Source organism: Styela clava, chromosome 4, assembly GCF_964204865.1.
Source record: "Styela clava chromosome 4, kaStyClav1.hap1.2, whole genome shotgun sequence".
In the NCBI taxonomy this organism is placed as follows: domain Eukaryota; kingdom Metazoa; phylum Chordata; class Ascidiacea; order Stolidobranchia; family Styelidae; genus Styela; species Styela clava.
Genome location: NC_135253.1, coordinates 9,661,635 through 9,686,510, shown reverse-complemented (window position 1 = coordinate 9,686,510; position 24,876 = coordinate 9,661,635). Strand labels below are relative to the sequence as shown.

The following is a 24,876-nucleotide window of genomic DNA, read 5'->3' as shown; positions in this document are numbered from 1 at the left end:
GCATGTACGAAACGTTTTAAAAAATGACAATTACAAAACGTAATGATAATATCAGAGACATAATCATATATGTTCTGTATAAATACACATTTCCAAAACACAGTTCCTTTGGAAATTTATTTTACAGTTAATGTTGTGCATTCTCATAAATTCGTATAAGGCATTGTAAAAATATTATTATTTGCTTGTGAGGATTCGCTGAAAACCAATAACCATAGGTTTACAAAGACACAGCATAAAAAGTTGCATTCGTTTTATAGAACTCATCAATTTTTATGCGACACAGTCGCAAATTAACATCGTGAGCACGAAAACACAAGTAGACCGGTTTGAATCCCAATATAAAAATTTGACATAAGGGGATTCCCCAAAGAATCAATAACCATAAGTTTACAACAACACAGCATAAGAACTATGCAATTCGAGAGTCCTGCTGCACCCTAACATTTCTGTAACGTTTCGTCTGATCAAAATCAGACTTTCTCAGACAAGCAGTTTACAACAAAGTACAGCATAAGAAGTTGCATTTATTTTATTAAAGCTAGCAAACGCATTCATTTTTATGCGATGAAGTCAAAAATTAACATCATGACACAAAAACACAAATAAATCGGTTATTTCTCACTGAGAAATTTACACGGAAAAGTCAAGAAAATTAAATAAATACAGTATGTGTACATAATATAGTGAACATCATCATCAATAACCCATCCATGACCAATAGGTGGGGGAGTAATTGGCTTTGGTAATCGGCAACATAGATGAATTCCTGCCTGGTAATTTGCCCTCAGAACATGCTTCTTCAAGGAATCATTGTTGGGTGGAAGAGAATAATCCATATGTTTGTCAGGTTTGAAAACACGTGACCTGGTATCATTTACATTCTCCGTCTCCTATTCATACAATGAACAAACAAATTCCTCAGCTTCATTTATTAATGCCTCGTTAACCTCGAAGATTTTCATGGTTGGGATAAATCTCTATGAACTTCGAGTCCTCCAACATCAGTTTGATGGGCAGTTTTAAGTGCAGAAGAATGCCAAAGTATTTCAATATGAATACCCCATCTAAGCTGTTTGCAACAGTACTAGGATTCTCATAGGCCGTTACGCTTTTCTTCAAGACTTCTTCTTTGATCCATTTCATTCTTACAGGTATAGCGTTGAAAGCAGAAGCGATGATAGCCTGCGTTGGGTTGAATTGGTGGAACATTGACGTTTTCTTTTGTAGTACAGTATCTAAGATGAAAAACAAAATCATATTTGGAACAAAATGAGTGTTTTTTAACAAATAAAAATACCACTAAATACTGACTAATACTTCTCATACATAATGCATTTTATCCGAAGTACTGCGGTTCTACACTGAATCTCGGTAAATCACACAGTCTGAAATGCCCTGTATATTTAAAACATGGGTCACCAAACTTTTTCAACCTCGGGCCAGGTATGACTCAAATGTGTTGAAAACGGGCCAGACAAATATTTTAGTCAATGCAATACAATAAATTCACAAAAATTGGGGAATTCATTCAACAATATAAATTCTACATTTTTTAAGACTTGAATATTAAATTCTATATCGCAGAATATATATGGAGAACAAGATGGCAAAACAAATATACAATATTTCTAGACAACTATCTTAGGGTTAGTTGTTTGCAAAACATTGCTGTCATGAATATCCGCATGTAAGCAGCACAAAAGTTAATGTGAAATAGGAGCAGTACGCGAGATATTACAGTACTATTAGCGCAAACTGCACGTTCAACGTTCATTTTAGCACAAGAAACGCCGAAAGCAAGTGCCGCGAGTGCATCCTTCGCAGAAAACGTTGCGTGATCGTAGCGTACCGGTAGAGAATTTTAGCCTGTTTTATCACAGCTATTTCTAGACTAAATTTTGATTACTGTAATTAAACTACACTTTCTAACAAGGCAAAATGATGATTGAATTATATGATGCATACTAAAATTTCGATATTTTTTCGTGGAATTGCGGGCCAGATGAAAGAACGCCACGGGCCGGATCTGGCTTGCGAACCGTAGTTTGGTGATCCCTGTTTTAAAACATCAACTGTCAGCCTACAACTTGATACGTGATTTCTCCCCTCTCGTTGTTGACCAGGTTCTTGTCTACTTTATGAATTCAGACTAAATGACCTCAGTAAAATTGATTACTTTCCTCTCTTTCTCACAAACGTGCATTACACAAACGGTCATTATTGGATACGTCAATGGACATAACTATCGTTTTGCACTTTATGCTGGCACTCGTCTTCTTCTTGTTTTTTGACACGTATTTAAAAAATCGCTTTTCTCTTTGATTACTGGACCAATTGCTCTGAAATTTTCAGTGGTTAAAGATGAACATTTTCTTGAGAAGACTGTTACTTTCATTTATTTCAGATGTGTTTATATATTTAAGCATAGCTCTCTTGTTTTCTGAATCAAATATACCGTAGCGGCGAGCCTATATAGCGGTATAAATCTGCTGCATACTCAAGAATCGTCATTAAATTATTCATAAAACTTCTATACAAGTATGAAAATACCGCATCGTTGTTTGGGGCATATCTTACTTGGTCTAGCTAGCCTATCTTGAAGTTACCGCACCATACCTATATAACAACGTTATATGAGCTAGTGCTCAACTAAAATTGCTATCCATGGTAAAAATCTGCAGGTCTTTAATAGCTTACTTAAACTTTTTAACATCGTCTTGGCATTACTCAAACTTTTTAACACCGTCTTAGCATTACTTAACTGATAACTAATAATAACTGAAAAAGCTCAGCGCAAGAGCAAGAAATACAAACTGAGATTTATCCGACCGCCTACAGTTGCTAAAATTTTTATTGTTACGTCATGCAGAAGTCTGCGTTCATTGGCCAATGTTGCCGAAAAAGCAGATAATATAGGACAGATAGTGGCACATATTTCATGTAGTAAGAGCGTTTTTTTCGTAAAACGTGCAACTTTTGGAAATGGAAACAAGGTATTATTTATTACTAAATTTCCAAGTAGTTCCCTTACGTGCACTACGAAACTGAAAGATAAACGATTTCGTCTCGCGGCCTACATTTAGTCCAACATTGTGACTATTGATTACCCTATAACTAGAACGCAATATTTTATGTTTTGATAACATTATTCACGGACTTTGTTCTCTGATTTATAATTATTATTTCTGCAAACTGGATTTCTTCATGTTATTGAAATACTTGAAACAAGATTCTAACTGCATTGAATTGTGATTGAAGTAGCCTATCATATCAGTCTGCGAGCATTTCACCAACAGATTAAGAAAGCGAATTGAATGCCTGCCGCCACACCACCCAGATACGTAATTGTAACTAATATTAAACTTGCTACACTTTGTTCATTTTGTTTTCCAGTATGAATTCCTTTTTAGTCTATAAGCCTAACATACAGGTAGTCAAACTGTTGAACAGGGGTTTCTCGGGGTTATGTAGCGTTGCCAAACGTCCTTTATTTCTAATGACATTTCCTCAATTGAGCGAAATAGTCGTAGATACTACAGGATTACTGCATACCAAAGCGTGGACAAATGCACAATAACATTATTGAACTGATACATTAAGCCAATTAATCACTGTGGTGTAATGTCTTGAAGTGTCCCCGGTATAAATTAAAAAATTATTAATATGCACGGGGTTATATTGCAATTACCATTCTACTTTTAACAAATTGCATTTCCATGGCCGTTTGTTATAAGGTTATTGTACATATCGTCGTAGTGCCATATCTTCTGTCCTGTGTATTGTACTGGAGTCTTATTGTATAAGCATAGCCAATTTCATGTATATATATATCAGATTCAGATATTTATTTTCATCATGCAAAACCAATATACGATATGAAAAAATAAAAAAGGCATGTAACAAATTTCAATGACGGATATCGGCTTGTTGCAATAGACGAGGGGTCGCGAAAGACCCAAAGAGTCATTCAGTCAACGACACCTTGTAGCTGCACCGAAGCAGCAAATATAGCAACTGAATAACTCAATATTAAATATTTACTATATCCGACACAATCATATATATAAAGAAGAACAACAAAAAGAGTGCCAAAGAGCTGCTAATGCCCCAATGACTACGAAAAATTACCTAACATTCACTTAATCAGACCCAATCATGATATAGATCCTAATACAAGGCAGCATTCCTAAACTACTGTTATATATACTGTTAGGGGTACATTTCGCACATCTGTGTCTTAAGACAGTAAGGTCTTAAACATGTATCCCGTCTCTTAAGGCAAATAAACATACATACAGGCAGTGATGAGCTGGAAAAATCGTCACTGATGTGCTAATTATTTGCGTGATGTAATGTAAAAATAATTACCAATTATGGGGCAACAAAACATAAATTAATACTGTAACTAGGTTTACCAGAGAAACTAGACTTTTTGAACCACAATTTTATATTAACAACAGGATCGCAAATGCACAAAAATGTCTAACAACCGGAACACCGTTCCGGTGCGTTCCGGCTATACAGCTTACCACTGCATATAGGGTAAATTTTAACTTGTATCAAGATATATGCGAATATACATCGGAAACTACATTTTTTTTTCGATCAACTTACCGTAGTTCATTGAAAACTAAAAGCCGCCCAATGCAACAGTTAATTATGATTCTATTGATGTTCTTTTTCGAAATTTTATTGATAATATTTGAGAGTGATGGAAAGTTTTATTTTTTAAACTTAGAGATGTTTCACAGTGTCCGTTATTGTGAATTTGTCAAAATTGGCAAGAGATAAGCCTCTGGAACGTTACATTGGGGTTCCGCTTTATCAGAAAGGTTGGAAATCTCGAAGTTACTTGATGATTGATGTTTCTTGACTCTTTCTACCATTCCCAAAATTGTTTATACCTATTTCGAGAATGTCCCTATCCGTTACGAATTCACAATCAATCATGCATGACGTGATTAAGCAGTATTTAGGAATGCTGACTCACATCTGATGCTAAATTCTATTTTCAATGATTCGGTGGTTCTTTGATGCCCTTTGGTACAGAATAACAATAATTGGACTAGAAGCGGAGGAGTCTTAACGCAGATTATGGTGAGTTATATTAGGAAATTACATTATTGTAAATAGGGTATCAACATCCTACTAGATGTAACGGTACCGTACTGGTCTGACTGGTAGACTACAGGTACGGTACCTGTACCCACAGACATGGATTAGTGGGGTCTACAATACACAGATAGCCTACACTACAGCCATACCATACGGTACAGTTTATTTCGGCATTGTGAAACCACAACACGTGATGAAACTAACAAATCTCATACCGGTAATAAGAAATGCCTGGGAAACAAGCAAAATGCTGTAATGATTTAGAATGAAGTTTAAAACATGCACTTGAAAAAATTGAACGCAACCTGATTACAAAGTGAAACGCCTGAGTAATGGCCGTCATCAATATTAATGTTTATTCGTTTGTGACTTTTTTTCTTTGGTGAGTGACCGCGTTAATACGTTTTGAACTTATTTTATCAGGTTTTGGAGTCCTAGTGCTTACCGGTGCCACTTCTTGGCAGCTCCTGCCAGGAGCGAACCGCGTCGTCTCTTGCCATGGTTCATGGCGCTATTAATGGTATATTCACAAAGTTATGTACCGGATTTTAGTTTATTATGCGGAATTATATCTAGACTACTCGAACCTGAAATCTAATCCAAATTCCATCAAAACTGTAGACCTACCGGTATCTATAAAAAAATGTTCCAACTTAACCAATATTTGTCACCATCAGGGGCAGCCCAGTCTTTACGGCCGATCTGCTGTGGTTACGGCAGCAAAATTTTACCCGCCATTGGTTTTCAATTTGCTGCCGCAGTAACGGCAGCCTGTCATTGGTTTGTGGAAGCTAAAAAGTCAGTCGTCATGAGTTTGGCCATAGCGGCCATGGTTTGGAAATACCACCATGGTTTTGCGGCAGCTTCAGACGCCACAAAATACTTGAAACTGCATTTGAGGTTTTGTTCACATCCCAGATTCTTTGCCTTAATTTTTTGTGTATGTTTATTTTGCGAATGAATCTGAATAAAATAAAAATAATTCTATTTGCCGGGGAAAAAATTTACCATAGCATTCGAGAGTTTTTAGCAAGAAAACCTGGGCGGGGGAAATTTTTATCCCATGAGGACCAACACACGTCACTATTAATTGAAATATTTTAGGACACATTCAAATCGAAGAATTACTGTTATAAGTCCACACATGTAACAACATATTTGTGTTTGACAATAACATGAAAACCTAATCTGCTATGACATTTAAAAGGGCCAAAATCAAAGTGGAGGCCGTGGGCCTGGTGGAAATAAAAAAGATGACAAAGGGAAAGAAAAAAAGAAATATGAACCACCACTGCCGACAAGAGTTGGCAAGAAACGAAAACGGCATAGAGGTCCAGATTCAGCCAACAAACTTCCCAGTGGTGAGAAAACTATCTAAATATTTTGCGTCGATTACAGACATGCAAGTAGGATATTGCTCAAGTAGCAGATTAGAGATATCTGATTTAAGCCAAAATTTGTCTATTCTTGGGACCAGTGAACAACCAGTGCAGATTGGCTGGGGCTAATTGTTTGTGGGGCAAAAAGTATATAAATCAAACAACCAATCATGCCTACAGAGCGGTCGTGTTCTCGCTTAGGTAATTTCTTTTTTCCAATTGGTTGCTTCTTTAACATTTTCCTCCGAGCAAATGTGCAGAACATATCATAAAAAAAAAAATATTCTGATTTGTTTTTTGTTAAAATTATTGCTATGATATTTTTTAAGTTTATTTAAATTTTTGTCTGTTATTCTCAGTCACTCCTCATACGAGATGTAGATTACGATTACTTAAACAGGAACGAATAAAGGACTATCTATTGATGGAAGAAGAATATATTAGAAATCAGGAGAGACTAAAACCACAAGAAGAAAAACAAGAAGTAATTCATCTAATATAACAATTCAGTGAACACAAATAAGCCTATCAAAATCTTATGTAGGGTGCATTTTTTCGTTGGCACAAAATGTCCTAATATATTGGAAAGATAGGAAAATATTAGTTTGGTCCGAATTTCGTTTTGAAAGTGGTTGTCGTGACGTTTCTGATTTTACTCTATGGTATAGTTCTTCAAAACACAAGTAGGAATTATCTTTGAAAATGAATAGCAGGATTTTAAAATTCTTGGAATAAAAAAAAATTATGCAATGGACAATGGTAAAGATTAATTACGTCATTCCACAAATTTCATACTTATTAAATATATCATTCACAATTTTTAATATTTTGCTTTGCTGTAAAATTTTAGGAAGAACGGTCTAAAGTCGATGATTTGAGAGGATCACCGATGTCCGTTGGAAGCTTGGAAGAAATTATTGATGAAAACCATGCGATTGTTTCCACATCTGTTGGTTCTGAACATTATGTCAGCATTTTATCTTTTGTTGACAAGGATCAACTTGAACCTGGTTGTACCGTCTTAATGAATCACAAAGTATGTTATGTCATATGTGTAATGAAAAGCGGAGATTATTTGTATTGTTCATCCTTTATTTTTATTTATTTATTTCTTGTGGATCATAGGTAAACCTTGTTCATATTTGCTGTAATATTTTGTGATGGTGTTTTTTGGAAAAATTCAAGTTGAATAAAAGATATCAGAACAGACTGCTAATGTATATTGACTAAGATTTGATAATCATAATAAATAATATTTAAACAAATGTATACTTGAATATTCCTTAAATTTTTGCTCTGCCTATTTTTATTATCAGTAGCTATATTGGAAAACGAACATGAATACACTCAAGATTAGCTTCCTGCTTCTACTTTTTTGTGTTGTAAATTACCATCTCATGACAAGAAAATATATTTTAGGTTCACGCAGTTGTTGGGTTTTTGAATGATGACACAGATCCACTTGTAACTGTGATGAAATTAGAAAAGGCTCCACAAGAATCATATGCTGATATTGGTGGATTAGAATTGCAAATCACAGAAATTAAGGTATTATCGTAAGTGGTATTTGAATAGCTGTATTTGAAATTGGTGAAATTTTATCAGCTGTGTCCCAGTGTGATATTTCAAATTTCTGGCTTTTGGCATCACATTGACCTTGTTTCAATTGGTATATTTACTAAATCAGAATATTACAATTTTACAAATTGCTTAGTTAATATCTCGAGAAATAAGAATGTTTCTTATCAACTGATATTTATAATAAAACATTAGATATCTTATTTTGTTTATACTAATTTTTTTCATCATTGACACAAAGTTTATACTATTTTCTAATGGGCTATTCACAGGTAAGTTTATGCTTACCATTTAAGTTATTAAATGATGCTGTAAATGCCCTACTGATTTCGATGGCTCTGAATTGATGCACAAGTATAATTAATTTACTTGTTTTTGTATTTACAGGAATCAGTTGAACTTCCATTGACTCATCCTGAATATTATGAAGAGATGGGAATAAAACCACCTAAGGGTGTCATTTTGTATGGTCAACCAGGGACAGGTAGTCAAGTGGAAAAATTACATAGTCTAGTCTATACTATTGTTATGATCCTCGAAACAACTCTTAAACACATATTATGAATATGTGTAATCCATAGTTCATTATTATCTTATAGTACATGTATTTGGAGGAATGAATTGAGATAGTGGCATAATCCAACTTATATCAAGTAATTTCACTGGTAATCATCAAAAAGGCTCAATATAATTGAACCCTTATATACTGCAAAATTAGATCTATTTTCTATATTTTTTCGAAAAGTATTGACACAAGTATAGAGTGGCTGCATTGTAAACCATAGTAGGAGCGTCATCATATCTCTGAAACTTTCTGATATGCATGTCATATTATAATGTTTAAAATTGATACATCTTGGATATGCTGCCATTTGAGCACCAGTAAAATTTAGTTACCTATTTTCTTCAGGGAAGACTCTTCTTGCAAAAGCTGTGGCCAATCAAACTTCTGCAACTTTCCTCAGAGTTGTAGGTTCAGAATTGATTCAGAAATATCTTGGAGATGGACCCAAGCTTGTACGGGAATTGTTTCGTGTTGCAGAAGAACATGCACCTTCTATTGTATTCATTGATGAGATTGATGCAATAGGAACAAAACGGTGTGTAAATAAAGTTAATTGTATTTTTGCTAGTCATTGATTATCCAGCAATGGAGCACATGCAATTGTATATGGTCTTGTAGAAGTTAAATATCACAATGAATACCGTAGCTAAGCGTCTTAGAACTGTAACTTTATAACTGACAGGACTTAAAGGTAAATCTCAAGCTGTTTTCTATTCTAGATATGAATCCAATTCTGGTGGTGAACGTGAAATTCAGAGAACTATGTTGGAGCTTTTAAATCAACTAGATGGTTTTGATTCACGTGGTGATGTTAAAGTAATCATGGCTACAAATCGTATCGACTCCCTTGATCCGGCTTTGATTAGACCTGGTATGTAATATTTCATGTGAAATTAAATTTTTCATGTCTAAGACAAAAGGTCAAAATTAATGACTTGTCTCACATTACAGATGGCCTCTTGCAAATACACAATTCAATATGCGCTCAATTATATCATATTTTTATGCAGGTCGAATAGATAGAAAAATTGAATTCCCAATGCCGGATGAGAAAACTAAACGAAGAATATTCCAGATTCATACTGCAAGAATGACATTAAGTAATGACGTCAATATTGATGAGTATATTCAAGCTAAGGACGATCTTTCTGGAGCTGATATTAAGGTAACAATATTAATTCTAATTTTCGTAAAAATAAAATATATATAAATATAGGTAGCGATCATTTCCAATATATCCTAATTCTTCATTGGCTATTAGACTCCGGTTTACTTCATATCTTTATAACATTTAGGCTATCTGCACCGAAGCTGGCTTACTTGCCTTGAGGGAAAGACGTATGAAGGTGACAAGCGAAGATTTTAGAAAATCTAAAGAAAATGTTCTATATCGTAAGAATGAAGGAACGCCTGAGGGTTTATATCTTTAAACCACAGAATGAAAGATCTTGGGATGGATATCCAAAGATGATTTATAACATTCTTAAACATTAACTTTTTGTTACCTGTTGTCTAATAGGAAAATAAGGTTCTGAAAGTACTCTGCCTATATTCACTTTGCAAGATATAGAATGCGATTGTATGAAATTTTTTTAGTTAGTTCATGACATCGAGTTGGTTTAGGTGGATCATGTGCGAGAATTTGTTAGATTAGAACCCTGAAATTTTCAAGTATCTGGTTGGGGCTGCCCTGTGACACCCTAAATCGGTGATTCTTTAACTTCATTTTGTCGCAAACCCATGAACTTTTTTTGGTCTGTGCCGACGCCCCTTGTTAACAGTAGAGAATAGATAAAACTACAATTTGCTGTGAAGGATGCTGTTGCGTTCCTTGAACAAGAACATCAAATTGTGACGTCCTCTGACAGGACAACCATTCATGGCATCAAACCCGTTTAGGCGTTTAGTTTTGATATGTACAACAATTTATATTCGTTTTCAAACTATCCAATAAACTGTCTCTCACAATTGTTCCCAGGAGAATTATTTGTGACGCCACATGTTTGCTTCGGTATTATCGAACAACAGCATAAAATGAGTTTAGAATTGCTAGAACTGTCATGCGAGATCTGAATGGAAGTTTTTTTCAATTTTTTGCTCGTCTTGAAAACCTAATTCTCAAAACTTTTACTAGTCCTACACGAAGCCTTTTAAAACTACTACTAGGACCCCTCTGGTGTCCGCGAGACCAGTTTCAGAACCCCCGCCCTAGATATAGGATTTATTGAGGTTTGTCTATAGAAAATTTACTCATATCGGAGGTATGTTCGTTTCTGTCCACTAGCTGATCAAGCGTTACTTTTCCCTCGCGTTGACGATACCTTAAGACAGTGGTTCTCAACCGATACTTTTCTTTAAAATAAAATCTCCCTTTCAGGCCTTCATCGTAGTTTCATTACATGAATAGGTTATTGGCGATTACAGGGTGAATTCACTTCTCATACGTAAATTGAGATGACAGAGTATGAGCAATGAATCATTACGCCCATCTAAACTCCAAAACCAAACCATTGTGACAAAACTTATCCCCAGGTAAAAGACGTTTGCATCAGTTTCCTGGCTGCCAAGCAAGTTAGATTTGACAAGAAAGCAACATTGGCCAAGTTGAGATTCTGCCTGAGGGAAAGCCCGCTCTTGAATGTAGCTATGAAGTGGCATTTCGTATTCTTACCCACTACTTAGCATAAAAGCTTCTTCACTGATAGTAGGCCTATAATTTGCCACAACCCATCTAACTTTTCTGATCTTGTTACCATCAAAACAAAATCTAAAAACCGTTTTGATGTTGACAGTGACATTCGTTTAGATGTATTAAAGACTGTGCCTCATATAAGTGCAAGATTCCCATTGATTGTATACTAGAAAGCTTGGACATTTTCCGTCCCTGGTTTGAGGTTTTATGGGTGGTGAACAGGGCGGCACGGGTGCAAAAGCCGCCAGAAGGGGGCCACGAGCCATAAAAGGTTCGGAACCACTGCCTTAAGAGGTTAAACAAGGTCCACCCCACCCTACGAGCGGGATTCGATAAACTGACTTGTCTAGAATCGAGACAAAACTTCAAATTTCCCTGTTTCTGTAATTTTGCGTTCTCGAGAAAATGCACTTTCAACACACCTGAACTAATGCTGCGGAGAGGCGAGATGGTACCTTAAAAGGATATAGGACACCATATTGTTGTACTAGCTAGCCGAAGAGACGGAGTAGGCGTATAGGATAGGATTTACATATTTATTCCGTACATGTTGCCCGCAGAAGAGTTCCGAGTGGCCCGCGCAGTATTTTTTGAAATTAAATAGACTAAACTTAACTCGACCTCGCTCACAAATTTGATTATTATATAAAAATATTATCCCTCGTCGTTTAAACGCGCGGGAGACACGACTAAATGAAACTTCTTAAGGAATCGCCTTCAATTTACTGCGGCTGTAGTGAGCACTGATATGGACGATTTGTCTATTTCAGCCTGTTGTATTCAACCCTTCTTTACAACGAGCCGTGAATTTTATATCGGGCAAAGTGTGTTTCGTGATTTTGGTTTGTTTGTTCCGGCCATCCACATCCCAATATCGGTTCTCCTTATCACATATATATACCAAATCTTGCGCGCTGGTCGACCGCGCGTTTTGCTCAACAAAATCGAAAGATATTGTGCGATCATTGGTCAAGAAAAATTATAGGAATGAATTTGCAACTCAAATTTCACAATTTAATTCGTTATGATTATTATCTTTCGTGCAAGCTTTGATCATCCTCATCGCCGCGTAAAATGAAAAATGTGCAATATCTTTGCCACTGGCGTTGTTTTTTCTGTTTGTGTTTTGCTATCGTGTGTATGGTATTACTTATCGATCTTTAGATCGGTAAGTATGTTGATAGGTATTTGCCTGTTTGTCTGTCTGTTTGTCTGTTAGATGCACGCGATATCTCACGAAGGCGTGGTTGAATCTGCTCCAAATTATGTCGTATAATTAGCGAGTTATTGATTAATTAGTGATGGGACACACGGTGTCACTATGAATATGGGTCACGCGGAGTCATGAATCGAAACCGCAGTTTCGATCGATAAGTCTTCGGTCTCCGACCGATATTATCGTTTTTGCGTTAAATAAAACTTCTGAAATTTAGTCACTGCATAAAAATGCGTGAATATCGTGTTCAGATATTCGCAATAGCTTTGTGGGTACTCCTGAAGTGTGCGTATCAAGATGACAGACATCGGAACGTAGTATGTGTACCAGGTTAGGGTTATGCCATAATTTTAGGTAGAAATACTACGGGCGTCACTTGGCTAGTCCCCGAACTCGTAATAGAATTAAAATAAAGAAAATTGGAATAATATGATGGCCTATCTTGGTTAAAATACTACGTTCCGGTGTCCGCCATCTTGGTACGCATACTTCAGGTGTACCGCTTTTGGCAATCCAAGCGTTTGATTCAGCGACGCGTAAATTCTAATCTAACGTAAATCAGAACTGGTAATATATATATAAATAGTTTGCGCCCTTCAATGTGTTTTCTCATGTAAAAGTGGCCCGCGGCACTAACAAGGTTGGACATGCCTGTGTTAGATGGTTACTCAGCTATTCGTGTGAGCTGTTGGGAGATAGAAGAAATATTAAATTACCAATGAGTCAGTCAGCCAATCGTTTATTTTCATCGCAAAAAACGTGTGCAGAAAAACTTATACATAAAGAAATATACTATAAACGTTTATTTGCGTTACAGGAGTCGCGAGGGACCTCGTGAGGTCTTCAAGCAGCGACACCTATAACGCTGTTACAGGTTTAGTGCATAAAGTAACTTTATCAATATAAACATCTGAAATGATCTACAAATAATACCTTTTAGTTTGCTCAAATCGATCTCAGAGTTTGGTGATATGAGTAAGATATAAAACCTAAACAATTGTGCTATGACTAAATGCACTATTTGTTGCAGTTTATGCATTTTATGTCTAAGCGTGACTTCCGAGAATTGATCGAGCTTGGGACAGTGACATGACGAAACCTAGCATTTTTAGCAGGACGTAAGCTACGTATATCTTAGTAGACGTACAGGTACAAGTGGCGACTGAGAACTTTCGATTTAGAAATGTAAAGTGACTTCGGTTAAAGAAGGTGCATTGGTGGAAATATTCAACGGATAATCAACGCTATTCAAAACGTTTTATTTGTTTTAAACGTTGCAGGCAGCGACTGTAAAGTGAAAATAAAGACAAATATTGGTACTTGTACTATCCAGAGGTTATCAAATTCGTGAATATACGTGAAATTTACTTTTTTTTCAACATGATTTATCCTTAATTGCTACTATCATTTATTTATACTTATTTGTTGATGTTAATTAGCATCCTTGCTTTTGTGGAAAGACCTTGTATACCGCACAACAGCATAGGCAGAAATTTCAACGCCGCCTGACATGCGTTTGTAATGCTGCATAAAATACTAAACCGTAAATGTTATGTTCATGTATGCGAGCCAACAATTCTCTAAAATTGTCTGTTGAAGGAAGGAAATCCCTTTTCGCGTTATCCGAGTTAAACCTAAAGTTTTGCTTTCATTGTTTGGGGTTCTGTATAGCGGTTTGTTATTAACGGGAAGGAAACGTTGTAAATGAAAGCGGCGGTTAAAACCGTTTTTTTGGTAATTACGCCGTAGTAACGTATGAATATATTGCAACATATATCACATAAACAAGCACACAATATGTTTTGGCAGACATAGAATTTAGTGATCTATGTACGGCGGTTTAAGATAGCGTGATCATCTTCAGTCAACAATATCAGCAGCGCATACCCAAGACTATATCAAGCAAATCTAAAATTAAGTGAAAAGTTTGGTCAGGGCAAATCAGATACTTGACGATTTTTGTATCCCCAATAGCTGAGAACGTTGAAAGTGTCACTTGGTCTTGTGATTTGTGAGACACAATATGCGTATATACCATGCATGTAATATTATTTATTACGATTCTTAAATGTTATCTTGACTCATTTTCATCTTTACAGTTATATAGCTCAAATTAAAAATAAAGTTTAAGAATGGCAGATAACGAACCATCGGACCGCAATCAACCGGAAGAAGATGAAGATGATGGAATTGATATTGAATTTCAAACTGTCCGTGCAATGAGACTGAAAATGTTCAGTGATGCAGTGTGGTCAATCGTTGCAACAATAATGGTGAAATCACTGTATTATTACTATATTTTATACTGTTTACAGGAAGTCTAATGGGCGACAGCTTTGCGCAATGTCACGACCTAACTGGTAGTTTATAGACTTACGAACTATGTCTGCCCGAAACGTCTGCCCGAGTTTTACGGAGGGAAGTGGAATATTCTTTATAAAATATAATGAAAAATAATTACAAATTTACATTCTCATATCGAGTCGACCTTATACGTAGGCTTACCATACGTTCCGGATTAGTCGGAACAGTCCTGATTTTAGCAAGTTGTTCCGCCGTCCCGACCGGTAGATCTAAATGTCTGGGTTATGCAATATCACAGTCATAATTATATTTTTTTATTTGATATTGATACAAATTTTTTAACGTTGAATCATCGAAATACCGAAAACAAAGTGCAAGTTTTTTAATGAGTTGAAGTCAGATTTTTTTATTTGAAGACCAATAGAGCTATATTTTAATAACTTTTACAGCTTATTTTGATGCCCGTATACTCTAACCACAATAATATGCTCGGTAATCGAACCAAGGTCAGCTTGCCGAATCTACACTGTCCCGTTTTTGTTTTTGCTTCCGATATATCGTAAGCCTTCTTATATGACAATTTCAACGACAATATATGGTCAGGATAAATTTATTAAGGGAAATATTTTAAATATTGATTCTAAAATATTGACTGTGCCTGAATATTTTGCATTTATCACTTACTGAGAATACCTCGTTCCAAAAATATTGATCTGTGTCTGTGTTTAGATTAAAGAAAATACATTTGAGTAGATTCAAATCGTTGCTAATAACGTTAATTTTTTTTCATGATACTTGATATTTGTCACTTGGCATCTGCAAAACGACAAAATGTATATTGTTTCAATAACCACAAACTCGCGCTCACTTGGCAGCCGTCATTCAAAAAAAAATTTGTGGCGACTTTGGGTTCAACTCGCATGACTAAAATCAATTCGAATAACGACTCCGAATTGACAAAATATTTCACTTCGACTCCGGGACTTCAGGTTGGAGGAACTTTTGACTATGACTCCAGCTTCAAGAAAACCAGATTTTAATAGCAAAAACTTTTGCGTATTCACTTCTAGTGAATGTCCGCTAAAATGTTTAGTCAATGTGATGCTATTTGGGTTTTTGTTGGAAATTTGATAATCACCAAATAGAGTCTGAAATCTAATATTTCGACCTCAGCCCCGGTTAGTTCAAAATGACGACTTGCCCCGGCTTCAATATCAATAGAAGCATATCATACTCCGACTCCATCCACAACCATGATATATGTCAATATTTATAATCGCATCGCACGTATTCCGGGCGCCGGAACTTTTATCTTATTAATAGGAGTTTGATATTATTCGCCCTTGAAAACGATGCGATGAAACGATAGTTTCACACGCAAAGCGATATTATAAGCTCAAACTATCGACTGTATTAGAATGGAACTTTGACATGAATAAATACAAGATTCCTATGTAATACTTGGCAATAGAATCATGTTTACACATTGATAATTTAATTAGGATGTTCGGAGCGCTCTTTTCATGTGCAACGTTAAAATGAAACTGGAATTTTTTAAATGATCTTCTGTCCAATAAACTACCAATACAGTGATTGAATATTATTTTTTCATTTTTTTTTATTTTGCTCGACTAATATTTTGAATACATATTTTACTTGACAGATTGTTCCCACAATGCATCTCGGCATTACCGAAGAACTCCATAAAACCACTAAAGATATGCAAGAAATAGTAAAGGAAATTATACCTCAAGTTTTTCTTTACCTTCTTGCGTTCTTGATCATATGCTCAACTTGGAATTGCCATGTATGGTAAGTTGTCTCCATTGTTTTACGCCTGTTTGTAGGTACCAATGTTGTATTACCCAGTACTCCATGTGCACCACTTGTGTTCATATAGTAACGTGAGCAACCCTAAAATGCTGTGTATACTTTTTATTTATTTATAATTTTTTCGATTATGACTTGTTGTTCAACCATCTGTGCGAAATATTATTGAGATCAACGTAACATGCGCTAGGTTTTCTTCCACAATAAATAAAATTTTCCTCGCTGACATCTTGACAATTAATAACAGGACGTTTCAAACCATGAAAAATGTCACCGATCTGAGTATTGTCTTCAATTTGGTGAGTCACGTTCATTTATTACCGGTCTTTTATTTGAAAAATTCCCAACATTTATCATCACACAAGGACGTAAATTCCCGCGAAATCACTACAACGGTTTGCACAATAGCATAATACGAGTTATATTTTCGAATTCGAACAGCGCTGCCATTTCTGTTATGGCGTACATTAAAATCATGTGGTGAATATTCGAAATAGTGCTCTTTACGCGTCACTAGAGTTGGTTGTTTCATTCCAGTTAAGGTATGTTAAAGAGGAATGCAAGACATTATTACATCATCAACGTGAGACAGATCTATGCTATGATTTATAGGGTTTATAAACGCGATCTTTGCTTTGGTTTAAATAATTACAGTAAACGTCAGCGTATTTATTTTTGATATTTCAAGCAATACTTTGACCTCCGGTCCGTAGTTTATAATAAACGAAACCTATAAATTATACTCTAACGGAAATCCCACCGACATTCATATTATGAAAGGTATTCTAAAACTCAACGTTCACGGATGACCCATGTGACAGGAAGTCATTTGCTCTCCGGTCGGTCAAAATTGTCCCATGTTAGGCTCGATAACATAACTTCGTTGTACAATTAACGGGGAATATATTACCAATGCGGAGCGCGCCATGACGATTTGTAACAATAGTTATATATTTTGTTCAGATTCTACTTCTTGCTGCAAGCTTTCTGCCGTATTTCGTGAGTTCAAGATTAATTCAATATTAAATATGAAACGCTGTGAAATAAAAATCATTTTTGTTGCTGATCAAATTACAGTTACGAAAAAACAATCAAATTCAGCACAGTTTCAAATATAGATTTCAATGTTCAAAGTTTTTCATTGAACAAGGGCTCCACCTTTTCAAATCTCTCTAAAGGGTTGACAAATTCCTGAATTTTCAAGGTAGTCAAAATATAATCGTTACCCTTCTATTATTTTTTAGTATTCTATGATGTCACGATTTCAAACTTGGCAGACGATTGTTATTTACAGTTCCATTCAAATATTTATCGGGCTAATTCAGGTATGCTTGAAAATAACGGACACTGATTTTTATAATATATATAACTTCTTCAATAACTATAATTTAAACTATGATTTGTTTTAGTGTGCTCTAGTGCTCCATGCGTTCTCGTATCCTGGTATACTTCGTCCAGCCATCGATGATTTGCCCCACGATGAAAAGGTTAGTTGACGTGAAGTCAGAGGATGTTATATTTGGTCATTACTACGGAATTAATGAAATTTGATATTTACTCGTCCCCCGTTTACTTGAAATTTCATATTTCTTTTAAATTTTATTTTTTATTTAATCAGGATTTATATTTTTTCAAATGATGATATTTAAAAAAATCCAATGACTCAAAACTTGGAATAATATGCAATTTATTAGGTTGTCAAATGTTAAATTTATAGCAGAAATATAAAATACCAAGGTATATAATATTCTGATCCTTTAACATGACATTTATTTCCATTAAGATGCGAATCAGAAGAAAAATTTTATATAAAATCGCAGTGGCCCCAGCATATTGTGCGATTGCAATGGCATTGTCGGCTGCCTCAACAACAGCAGTGAGTTTTTTACTTTCACCTACCTAACAGATACATAGGAAGGTACATTGCAAATTCTCGCCATCTGATATTATCATAATATATATTGTCAACTCTACAAAGTGTTATATCGAAAGGCATACAATCGAACGCGTCCACACCATATGCCATACAGAATCAATGATAATTATATGTCCTTGTGTTATTGTTTTATCATCTCGCTCGTTATTAATAGTTCAATCGGTGCTTATAGCATTCACTTATTTTGTGCTTTTCTCGTCTAAATTCAATTCACCCCTTTTGAATTTAAACGACTTGTTTATTATTAGGCAATCTCAAATTTGAAACTTTTATTCAATCAGTAAAATATAAATATAATTTGTTTGAAGGCCATGGTCTGTCTTGCTCTGATTCTGATCCACCCTTGGACTCAATCTCTACTCTGCGTCACAGCCACTCAAGCTTCAAGTACGTTCATCTTCTTTCGATAACAGATATTTCATTATATTTTGCGATCGTGATTATGTTACCAAAGAATAATGAAAAGTGTCATATATTTTCAAATTTGGCCTTAAAGTAGTAATAGACATATTATGTTAATAAACACGAGGCAATGAAAGTTATCATGCTGTGTTTATCAACTGGATTTGAATAGCGGTATATTTCAGTTACCCCTTTAAATCTGACTGTCAAATTCGCCGAACTTACCATGTAGTTGAAGATGTTATTTTTTCAGAATGTGCTGAGATGATGGATAGAAATGTCAGAAGACTTGAAAGGGATATTTTACTAACAGAACGAGTTAAAAAAGAACGGATAGAAGGTTATTGAAAAAAAAATTATCTGTTTTGATACCGTTGACTCTTTTTCAAAAAATAGTTTTTCCTATGTCAGTTTTGCCATCTAAGACGCCATTTTTTGAGAATGGTTTTCGAAGTCCATTACAGTTTTTCACTGTTTAACTGCTTCGACCATATGGCCCAGATTTAACGCTCTTTGCTACAAATCTTACTATAACTTAATATATTTTTAGCTTTCAGCGACGGAGTATTTGCTATTACATCAACATTACTAGTTCTTGATATCAGGTTAGAAGCGTTCAATTATTCATACTATATATATATATGGATTCTACCACTTGTACCTATGTAAGATAAAACTTTTTCAAAAAACAATAAATTACTTCTTATTCATTCAGTTATCGTTTTTTTTTTCAGCGAAAAGTACCTTCCAAGCAAGAAATTGATGAAAACATCGTTTGAAAATAACCCGGTTAACTATTTCGCAGTACATTGGGGCGTCTATGTATCCTACGTTCAAATGTTCATCATCATTGGTTTGTTGTGGTATACCCAACTTATGCTATTCAAAGTAAGTAACCACTTTTTAAAATTCTAACATGGGAAGAGTATATAAATACTTTCAGATAATTCAATAATACCGGAATTGCAATATCTCTATGCAAAAACTGATTTGCGCAGAAACCCTCACTCAGGACATACTCTTGCACCCGGAGATTTTAGCATCCTAATACAGATTACACCGCATCTGAAACTTTGTACATTTACACCGATTGAGCTTCTGTGAGCAATTAAATTATATCCAAAAAGAATATACGAATCCGCTGCGTGATGAGACTGGTTGTATAACAGTTAACAGTAGTACGAGCTAACTTCTCTGAATGAAACCTAATCTAGCATTATTTATATCTTACAAACATATTTCTATACTTCAGAACTTTGAGAGATTTTCACGTGTAATGCTCTTCGCAAATAATTTGGTAAGCTTTTTGACTCTGATTTACGATCTGCACCAATAACTTCTTGATTTATATACATTCATTATATGTATATATCATATTTCCCTAGGCAATAGTTAATATTATACGTACTACTATATCATCATGAAATGTAGCATCAATTTACATGCTTCCTGTATGTGAATCAAATACCTAGTTTATTGGACACGTTTAGTGGCCATAACGATCGTTTCAAAATTTTGGTATTATTGTTATTGTTATTTGTCTCCGTCTCCATTTTTAAAAAATCGCTTTTCTCTTCGAATACTGGACCAATTGCTTTGATATTTTCAGTGGTTAAAGATAAAAAATTTTCTCCAGAAGGCTATTACTTTTTTTTTTCGCTATGACGTCATCAAAATTATTGCCACTGGGTGGCGCTACGTGTCCATATATTTGAGCATAGCTCTCTTGTTATTGATTATAAGATGGGTTAAAAAATATTAACTTTAAACCAAATACGTTCAGATACTAGCTTGCATTGGGATGATACCTCTGAGTTTTACATTCATACTGCATTTTAAGGTAGGTTATTTTTTTTATCACGATTTAACTTTGAAAAAACCCTAAAGCACGTCCACAATAACATAGAATTTATCCGCTCTACTATCGAATTTAAAAATGCAACTATGCAATAATCTTAAAATGATTGAAGAAAATTACCATTGTGCTTGAGGATACAATCTATAGTCAAAAATCCTGTGATATTCACCAAATCGAAATATTTGATAACTGACCGAAGTACGATAGAGTTTCCCCAAACAGTCCTTGATATCGAAATTCAGCCCAATAAATACATTTTTATTCATGTAAACTTCTAAAATAGGTTCATTTAACAAATGAAGGTAATCTTTAGAATTATCTCTTTATATTATTATTACATATTTTAATATTTTTCCTTATATAAATCAAACGGGCAGTAGTGAATTATTCGGTTAGTTACACCCTATATGCATCTTATGACGTATATATGTTTTTTAACTTCAAACCCTGTTCTATGAAACTATTAATAAATCACTGTAACTGTCTTCAACTAATGTTATAGTTTGTCTTCAACCTGTGTACACAAATCATAAACATGTATTTGTTTAATGTGCTTTTTGTAATTGTGAGGCCTAGAATTTATCTTAACAACGATATATTGGTAATATTCAAGCCCCTAAAAGATGTAGAATTCGGAAAACTGTAACATTATTATTGACCCGCACGCATTAAAACTGACATTATGTTGCACAGATTCAACCAGCGATCAGAGTAGGATTGCAATTTGCTTGTATAACGATATTTCTTGTCGGATTATTCAGCATTGTGCTTTACGTATTTGGATTCATTTTTGATAGGTAAGCATTGTCGTGGAACAATAATATATCCAACTAATCCGATGCTATGTCTGAGATAAAAAGTTTGCATTTTATCTGTTGTATCGTATTACTTCTCCGGAATCCTATTAGAAGTTTTTATTTGCCTTGAATTAAAATATTTTTATCGGATTTACGTCAGATTTTGATTAGCGTGCTGGTTAGGCAATATTCGTAATAAAATACACTTATTGTGTGTTTTCATATTAAGGTGTAAGCGCAAAAAATCTGTCAATTTGTATGTTAATCAACCGAATGCCGGTAGAACACGGCCTGATGAATTAGTGGAAATAGATGAAGCGGCGCTACTGCTCGGCTCTGAACATCACGAAACAGAAGACGTGGCGGAAGGCAAACAACATCGAACAAAAGGAAAAAATGAAGAGGTTTGGATGAGTAAAACGATACAGCCAGGGGGAAAGGATTTCTGGATGATGATATATCAGATGCTTGGTATTTGTATAGGAAGGTAAATTAAACCAAGAGTATTCAAACTATTCTCATAATTGTTTATTCACATTCGAACCTTGTTTCATTAATATCAAATGCATTTGCCTCTGTTGTGTATGATGCAATAAATAGCTATGTATGCTTCTCTAGAGCCGCGTTTCTCGAACTGTGTTCCACGGAACATTGCTGTTCCGCGAGCTTCTCCATCTTCAGCGTGTTCCGCGGAAGAGGGATCGAAATTGCGATTTCGGTTGTACTTCGGCGGTTGTTGGACGTAAATTTGTCTCCCAACTTGCGACAAACAGGCGGACAGGACTTGCGATCTAAACCGGTGGATAGGCCTCGTGTCGATGTGGAAATCATGGAGTTTTCATTAACCGTCGCTCTAATATTTTAATCGCCAAGTTCACAGCAAATTTTTATTTTTACCATAGACTAACTTTTTAAAAACTACCCAACGATTTTTTTTACCTTCTGATATCCTATTGTTCCGCTAGGCGAAGTAAAAAGCGTGGGTGTTCCGGGACAAAAAAATGAGAAACGCTGATCTAGAGCTTTGTTCAAAGTTAAGATCTGATTTGGAATCACTTAAAAAACTGAACTTCCATTTATTTAAAAAACTAGAAGTCGTTATTAGCAACATTCCCGAATACGATGTGCGATATTCTATGCGATACTTTTTAAATTTACATTTATGATAATACGTATGAGCTATTATATTTACAATGTCATTTATTGTTTTCAAATTTCCAACAGCTCGATTGTTTTTGGATTCACGTTCATGACAGATGTATTCGTTTCCATGTACGTCGGGACAGGAGTAAGTTTATTTGTTTTAGTACGGAATTGTTGAGGTTACTAATTGGTTTAAGACTTAAGTCATGGGGAAACTGAAATATGACCTCACTCCGTGACTTCACGCGGTAACCACGATCTCTTGTTGGGGCGCATATATGTACCAAACAATAGCGGTTTTCCATATTGCTCATTCGAGAACAAAATAGAAACTGACGAAAAATAATATCTAAGAATATAACTCTGAGAAATAATAGTTGCAATAATTAGCGCTTAATTAAGAATCCATGTATGACTCTAAATGTATGGAACAGGTAACTTTTCCGATAAATATATATACATATGTCTACAAATTATTAAATTCTAGGTTCTCGGATTGTATACGTTGATCTTGGTTCTGTGGAAAAGTATAGCTGCAAATGTTGCTGACATTAGAAGTGGGTGTTTTTCAAGGCTGGGAATTTCTTGCATGCTGCTAGTTAAATTCTGGATGTTGTCAATTTCAAGATAAACTATTGTTTAAATGCTAAATTTCTTTCTCTAATATTACTACTGATTATCTAGTTCAATCCGACGCAAATAAACGCAATACCGAACCGGTCTGTTAGTTCTGTAAATAATCTTTCAATATGAATTTTCAACTCTAGATGGCATCTCTAACATTATAAGTTTTTTGCCGATGATAGACACTTATTAAAAGTCTTAAACATCATTATCAAGGCCTTTAATTAGGTTGAATGGTTTTTCAGTTTGTCCCAATGATTACTAATAATTTTAATTTATTTTTCCAAGGCTATTATGAAAAATTACATTCGAGCAATGTAACTGGGAACACGGAAAATAAGTGACCAAGTTGAAATGAATTAAAGTAATAAACATCTCTAATCACGAAACTTAAACTTTCCTGCATGAAATCAAGAGTTGTTCAGAGGTTTTAAACAGAAAAGTCATAACAGGTTCTAAAAAAAGGACAATGTTTTATTATTAATATGTGGAAGCGGAAGGTCTTTATTATCTTATTTATACTTCTGTATATATTAGTTTTTTTAGGATGTTATAAAATATGTTTTTCGTATTTTTATTAATTAAGAAATATGTTGCTGAATTTCTTATTAAATAAATAATTTTTATTCAATTGCTTCAACATGGAATCTGAATAACGTTCCCACTATCTCAAAACAGATGGATCTAATATAACAACTGACATTTAGAATGTCCTTTCGCCAAACTGTTGCCAGGACAGTGTTGACTTGAAGTGCTCCGAGTAAGGCAAAGAGGTGAATCAAGCAGAATTGCTGTATTTTATTCAATGTATAGTGAAAGTAGTGTCTGCATAAGGAAAATATGGAATTTTTTTATATTCAGCTTGGTATTCCTGTTTCGAATTTTTGTACTTTTGCACTATTTCGCTGTTGACCATTTCTGACCCTCGCTGGTAACGTCGAGTACTCATAGTTCACCTTAGAATCAAGCCCTGTATATGGTATAAATCAGAGTTACAAGCTCTCATCACTCACTAGACTGGATCGGCTGTATTCTAAAAAAATTCAAGCACAACAGCGTAACGTGTTACAGAATACGCGTACAAAAATATGGATTAATATTTCAAGTACAACTATTCTCATGCTTTTTTGGAAACAAAGTGGACTTATGGATTGTTTTGCTAAATTCTGTTGTTGTTAATCTTGATGGTATTGTTTTGGGAATAATTAGTTTTGTTGAGAAAAATATTCGCTTTTCGTCGCCTCTACCGGACCAATCGATTTTAAATTTTCAGTACTTGAATCTGCTAGGAAGCTATTGCTTGTTTTTTCAAATTATCACTTCATTTTATAAAATCAGATATTTCACCTAACATTTTGTCTTTTATTTTAATTAAAGTGAAAAACATTTGATTTCACTTTGATTCACACTTTTTTTCAAAGAAAACTCGTTGCT

At 34.8% G+C, this 24,876-nt stretch overlaps 2 protein-coding genes across 2 annotated transcripts; both read left to right on the top strand.

Annotated features, from left to right (window-relative positions):
* Positions 1-4,940: 4,940 nt before the first annotated feature.
* Positions 4,941-10,613, top strand: LOC120326742 (26S proteasome regulatory subunit 4). Its single transcript, XM_039393081.2, has 10 exons — positions 4,941-5,100; positions 6,326-6,479; positions 6,857-6,981; positions 7,348-7,533; positions 7,917-8,045; positions 8,463-8,559; positions 8,986-9,175; positions 9,360-9,511; positions 9,651-9,805; positions 9,936-10,613. Exons 1-10 carry the CDS (start codon positions 5,098-5,100, stop codon positions 10,068-10,070), a joined length of 1,326 nt encoding a protein of 441 aa, XP_039249015.1. The 5' UTR covers positions 4,941-5,097; the 3' UTR covers positions 10,071-10,613.
* A 4,038-nt stretch (positions 10,614-14,651) lies between these two features.
* LOC120327051 (endosomal/lysosomal proton channel TMEM175-like) lies at positions 14,652-24,082 on the top strand. Its single transcript, XM_039393434.2, has 18 exons — positions 14,652-14,821; positions 16,516-16,664; positions 16,930-16,981; positions 17,646-17,681; positions 17,927-18,007; positions 18,092-18,169; positions 18,466-18,558; positions 18,927-19,005; positions 19,274-19,360; positions 19,571-19,625; positions 19,755-19,908; positions 20,273-20,317; positions 20,804-20,860; positions 21,572-21,675; positions 21,905-22,162; positions 22,900-22,963; positions 23,306-23,375; positions 23,731-24,082. Exons 1-18 carry the CDS (start codon positions 14,681-14,683, stop codon positions 23,784-23,786), a joined length of 1,659 nt encoding a protein of 552 aa, XP_039249368.1. The 5' UTR covers positions 14,652-14,680; the 3' UTR covers positions 23,787-24,082.
* The last annotated feature ends 794 nt before the right edge of the window (positions 24,083-24,876 follow it).